Raw genomic sequence first — 6,000 nt, 5'->3', positions numbered from 1 at the left:
GAAGGCAAAAACGTTTGGGGAAACCATGCCAAGGATGCCAGGTCTAACACCTTGCCCCTTTTTTCCCACTGATCTTTTTTCCCTGCTCTGTTTCATGCCTATATGGGATTTCAATCAGTATTTTATCTTAGCTAGGCTACTGTGACATGCTTTATTTAGGTTTGCCTGACTCAGCAATCTTGAAACTGCAATGAATACAAACTTGTAAATTCATTAAGTTTGGACACTTCGCACAATTGTGATCATGCCTCTCAATCTTGAATTAGCCAACACTGGTTTCCTGTAAAACACAACATAGCTTTTAAAACTCTTAGTTGTATGCAAAGAATATTGTATCAGACTGATGAATCTCCTTGTGATCTTGTTTTGCTTCCTTCAGTGTTGCAAGGTCTCTGTGCTTCAGCTCTACATTGCCCATCTTTCTTCCTTATGCGAGACGTGAGCTCATGGGGGGCGGTGTTCACTGTGCCCTTCTGTTCTCTGACTCTGGAACAGCGTGCCCCATCACCTAAAACAAATTTGAACACTTAGTAGGCGTAGAACCACCCCATGTTCCAAAAGAATCTAAAACCCAAGCACATTGTGTATGTACAAGAATGGCACCAGGACACCCTGTTCCAGGACATCGGGCACTTTAGACAGAGACCTCAATATTCATTCAAACAGTGACGTCTTAAAGATTTTAGGGGCCCTGGCCAAGACATAATTTGGGGCTCCTCATTTTGGAACCACTTTGAGTTTATCACCATTTTTCAGAAAATGTAAACACACTTGATGCCAAAGAATACAGGAGCATGCACAATTAGCCAAGAGCTCAAGCTGTCTGCTGTTGGCTAGCTAATTAGCAACAAATGGCAGCCTTGATACAGCCATGTCTTTTCCACTTAAAACTTGATTTTCAAGTCGCCCTTGCCAGACTAACACAAGCTGTCTGGTTGTAAAAAAAACTATTTTGGACTTACCAAAAACTTACCATTGTTTACCACTATTTGGTTTTATTGTAACTTGTTGCTCGGATATGAATTTACCTTGAAAAAATGAAGACGAGTTTTTGGCAAAAAAGGAACAAATTAATTAAACATATCTGCCGGGAGGGCAGCAACAGAGTTACGTCTGAATACTGTCTCGATGTACAGAGTTTTTGGCTGGCAATATATCCAGTTCTTGAAGTACAATAAACCAATTACACATTATTGTACAGCATGTAAATCCGGGCCTAGTCATGAACCATAAATTCAACCATCTGATAAGGGGGTGTCACATGGCCCATGGGGACATTGTTGTCTTCCCTAACTTAGCATGAGCCCAATGCAGACAGTACACTGCTTTGCGCAAGTTACTACATAAATTTATTTTTGCAAATGCTCTGTTTGCAATTTTCACATGGCAACGGCCTGCTGTGGATCCGTTTGACAGCAAAGTATGCCTCAGAGAGTGAGAACCCTGCGCCTCAACAGGAGTTGGGCGAAACCCTCCTCGACAGCGCAGCGGAGGTTACCATAGGTTGGCAGACACTCCACCGGCATCTGGAGGCAAATCTACTGACACATTCATTACGGTGGAAACAGCTGATACTAGAGTTGCTTCCCCAGATAGACTTCATGAAGTTACTGTCTAAATTAAAGGTGATATCAAGCACACCGTTAAAACAGTCTTTTGGGAAAATCTTACATCGTCTTATGATATTTTGTTGGCGTAGGTTGATTGGCCTCCCCCTTTTGTCCTTGCTTCCTGTAGAGGGAACAATGTTATTCTCCCATCTAACCTGGGCTTCTATTGAAATTCTACAACGCATATTAGCAAGCCCATTATCGCCTTTTTAGCGACAGTTTCCTGCCGCTAAAACGGCAATAATTTTATCGCCGGTCTTGCTAATATGCCCCTACAATCCTTCAGTGGCAACTCGTTTGTTTGGAAACAAAATGAATGTTGGAAGGCGGACCTCTGGGGAGTCGGCGGGACCACCCAGTGGGCCTCCTTACCGCAAGGAAGTAGCCGAGCGCCGCTGAGAAGCCTCCTAGGAGAGGTCCTTCCCCTATGATCGTACTAGCCCAGTAACACCACCACACAGGACTCGACACTGGTATCAGTTCTCATATATTTTTATCGGTAATTATCGTCGGTTTCTTTGGCAATATGTACAGGTGGATCAAGGGATCAGAAAAGAGTCTCAATGTCTTTGTGGGGAAGGGGTAGCGGGACAGTCTCAGTACCAGCCTGGTACGGGGGTACCCTGCGCCCAGGTATTAAGCCTCAAGCTGGGAGGGACTCCGGGAGTCGGTGCGTCGGGGGCCGGTCACAAGGGCGGCTCGAAGAGGTCGAGCCACGACATAGTCAGCAGGGCTCGGAGGGTCAGTTCAGCTAGCTCGAGCCGCGACTAAGTCAGCAGGGCTCCGATGGCAGTTCCGCTAGGTCGAGCCGCGACGGCGTCAGCAGGGCCCCGATGTTTCCGTGAGGATCTTATTCTCGGCAAGGTGGAGCCGCGACGCAGTCAGCAGGGCTTGAGGTACAGTTCCAGGCAAGAGTCTTTTCTCCGTAGGGTCAGCCGCGATCCGATCAGCAGGGCTCTCGACTCCAGGATACAACTACTGTCCTGGTGCGGGTTCGCCCTAGATATAGATCTGGAGCCCTTTGATGTCCGGACCCTTGCGTCTGGGGGGCGGAGAGGCAGGGCTGGGAGATGCCAGACGCCCAGCGGGAGAGGCGCCAGTGCCCGGGGAGGCCGGAGAGCGATCGCACCCGGGCGTTGGGGGACGGTTGGGGGTCCCATCGAAACTCCCCTCCTCCGGGATCGGGGGATTGGCCACGTGGTGCCCCCTGGCCGGATCTTGGTGCCTCGATGTCGGGGTTTCGCTTGGGCCGTGGCCGGGAGGAGCCGGGTCACGTTGGCTGGTGCGGGTAGATGTGTACAATCCAGGGGGGACCCCGAAGGGTGAAGAGGTCCCCGGTCGGCCTGAAAAGGGGGCCAGGACTACGCCACGAGGCCGGGTCCAACAATGATTTTCGTGATTTTAAAGGTAGCACAATAAAGCATAAAACGCTGTTGGTCATTCCTTGGCTGATGAAGCAGCCAGATATGCAGTTGCCACATGCTCAGTAGCAGCAGTTACTAGGTCTATGACTAAAATTGATGATGACATTCTGGCGGCCATTGCTGTAGTTTCCCCAAGGATTCCCTTCTCATTACTCATATCACTTAACTTCTGATCAACTTCCATTTGTAACTATACCCTCAGTTGGGGATCGGCTGATTCCCAACGAGGATTGCAGACTCTCTTTGAGAGTTGCTGCACATGAAGGCATGGCCTCTGCCCATGCCGGTGTGAAAGCGACTATTTCACTTTTACAACAACGTTTTTTGTGGCGTGGCTTATACCAACAGACACATAAATATGTGCATTTTTGTGATGTTTGCCAACAGATTATACCTTCTACTGTTTTGGGTCTACCACTCACTCAACTTTACATTTCAAATCAACCCTTTGTTTGTATTTATCTTGATCACAGTGGTCCTTTAACATCTGGCAATGCGTTTAAACACATTTTAGTTGCAGTGGATTCGTGCACTAGATTCCTTTGTGTTTGGCCTCAACGGAGTAATGACGCTCGAACTGTTATAAAAGATTTTTGTGTCTTTGTAGGGCCATTTGTCTTTTGCACCTTCCATTCAGACCAAGGTTCGGCTTTTGCCTCTAAGGCTTACCAGGATGCGATGAAGTCTCAGGAGGTGCAGGTGCAATTCTTTTCTCCATATCGGCCTGAGGGCAATTCAGTTGTGGAGCGGATGAACCATGACTTAAAGCAATCTTTGACAGCTTGGGTATTAGGTACTGGTAGGAGATGGCTGGCTCATGGCCATGGAGTTCAACGTGCACTTAATAACCTCCAAGGAAGATCTCTGGGTGGGCGGACCCATGCAAAATGCTCTTTGGCATTAAAATGTTTGTGCCGGACCTTGATGGTCTAGACGTTGTGGCACCTGCCACAACGTTAGACGTAGATAACCATTGTGATCTGTTACAGGATCTACAAAAGACTCGTGACACACTGGCTGAAGACCATTTGCCCTCATCTATGGATACAGCGGTGCTGCTTCCTGTTACTGGCTGGCTTCCTAGGGTTGGAGATGTGGTCCAAGAGAAAGTGGAAAACAAGAAAGAGTTTGGTCTGTCGTACCGTGCACCGCTCCCAGTTCTTGGTTTGAAAAGCACCCGTACTGTAATTTCGCCTCCGTTACCTGGTTGCAAAGAGAATCAATACATTTCAATTGAACATGTCAAGCTACACCATATGGTCGATGCAAAATAGTATGGTGACAAGCATTCCCCGTCGGGATGTTTCTCTTTGTCCCATGATATCTGTTTCCCCGGCGAGTTCCTAGCAAATGGAAGGGGAGATGATTTGTTGCCTGTTTTACCTTCTAATTCTACAAATGTGGAACTTGAATATGCTCCCCACCTGTCAAAATTATGGTTGACATTCCTGAGAGTAAAATATGTTCCCCCTCCATTAACGAACAACCGCCTTTGTTTCAACTAGGTTCCAGTGGTTACTTTATGGACTGAGATAATTTTTCTTCCAATACATCTTCGTTGTCTTCATCTATGGCAGTGTCGTGAAAACCCCATCCTGCAGCTGATGTTATGTTCCCTCCTGATTTTTGAGTAGGTCAACTGATAAACATCTTCATTTTAAGTACTGAATGTCTGTTACAATATGATTATTTGTTGTGCTCAATGCTTATTATAATATGCATTTACTTGTTTTGTCCAATGTTTGTTTATTTTTGTACTCTCTGACTCGGTTGAGAACAGGTGCTACTGGATCCGTTGACACGTGTATTTAGATTTAACACGCGTATGCAAATTACCCGTTGTGAGCACCTTTGCAGCACGATCCTACGCGTGACTAAACGCGTGCCTGGCAGCCTATTTAAACCCCGCCCGTCATTTCCCCAATGCTTTGCTTTCTGTTGTAAGCGACTCCTACCTGTCTCCATGTTCGAGCGACTCCTACCTGTCTCCGTGTTCAAGCGACTTCTCCCTGTCTCTGTGTTCAAGACCCCTGCAGGTTTCAGCATAGACATCCGGCTGGCTCCTCCGCTCGCCCGGCTTTCTTCTGCTGATTCCAGTCCCCATACTTCGGCATGAACTTCCGGCTGGATTACCTGCTTCCTGGTCCTATTAAGAGAAAAACAACACATCAACAAAAGCGTTACCAAGCAACCAGGTAGCATCGCGGTAACGTTATTCTTGTTGGCTACGATTCTACCGGTAAGATCAAACTTTTCTACATTTTAATTGCTATTACACCAAGACTGGGCGGCGCCCTTTCAGGAACTTTTAGTAGAACTCTCAAGACTACAAAGACTTTGCACAATTGATCGTGTGCATATCACAGACTTAAGCGTTCTTGCGCTAGTGAAAAGTTATGTGTACACTTGAATAATTTATGAGTGTAATTCCTTTTTTTTTCTTTTGTGTTGAAATCTCAGAGAACGAACTTGCTACTTTTACGAGAGGTTATGGGACTATCAAAAGAGTGTTAAAAGTAGTGATTAGACAAAACAATCATTCTAGCTCACAGATTATTCAAGGGCACGTGAAGGGCTTGTAAAGTCAGAAGCTTTTGTGCTCTGTATTGTGTTTTATTTATTTCAGACCCCCCATTACGGACAGAGACTGGTGCGTAAAAAGGTATTGAGTTTCAGTTAATCACATAAGAACAATTATGATGACCTAGAAGGTTGAGTTCTATTTTAAAGTGATGTTGTCTATGTCTTTTCAGAAGGTCAGGTCAAGAGTCAAAGTGGAAAACTAAAACATAGATTAAAGGGCTGTAACAGAAGGTCACCAGGGTATGTTAATGTGCAAATAATGGTAATGTAATTCTGTTTTGATACAGTTGAGTGAGTCTATAGGATTCAAAGTTGTGTTCTTTGTGTTGACTCTTTCAGGTAAACCTTCCACAACATTGACCACAGACTAGTACCACCGGTCC

The 6,000-nt window shown here is 46.0% G+C and overlaps 1 protein-coding gene across 1 annotated transcript in view; it reads right to left on the bottom strand.

Moving 5' to 3' along the window:
* Window positions 1-231: 231 nt before the first annotated feature.
* Window positions 232-6,000, bottom strand: part of LOC146839352 (uncharacterized) — a 73,682-nt gene continuing 67,913 nt past the window's right edge. The window contains exons 2-3 of the mRNA XM_085651344.1: window positions 5,017-5,180; window positions 232-508 (exon numbers count right to left, since the gene is read on the bottom strand). Of these exons, the coding sequence (XP_085507470.1) occupies window positions 336-508; window positions 5,017-5,180 (337 nt within the window). The 3' untranslated portion in view covers window positions 232-335. The remainder of the gene's footprint in view (window positions 509-5,016; window positions 5,181-6,000) is intronic.

This window comes from Triturus cristatus, chromosome 4_1 (assembly GCF_964204655.1).
Source record: "Triturus cristatus chromosome 4_1, aTriCri1.1, whole genome shotgun sequence".
NCBI classification, from domain to species: Eukaryota; Metazoa; Chordata; class Amphibia; order Caudata; family Salamandridae; genus Triturus; species Triturus cristatus.
Note: the sequence above shows the minus strand (reverse complement) of the source record. Positions and strands in the feature narration are given on the sequence as shown.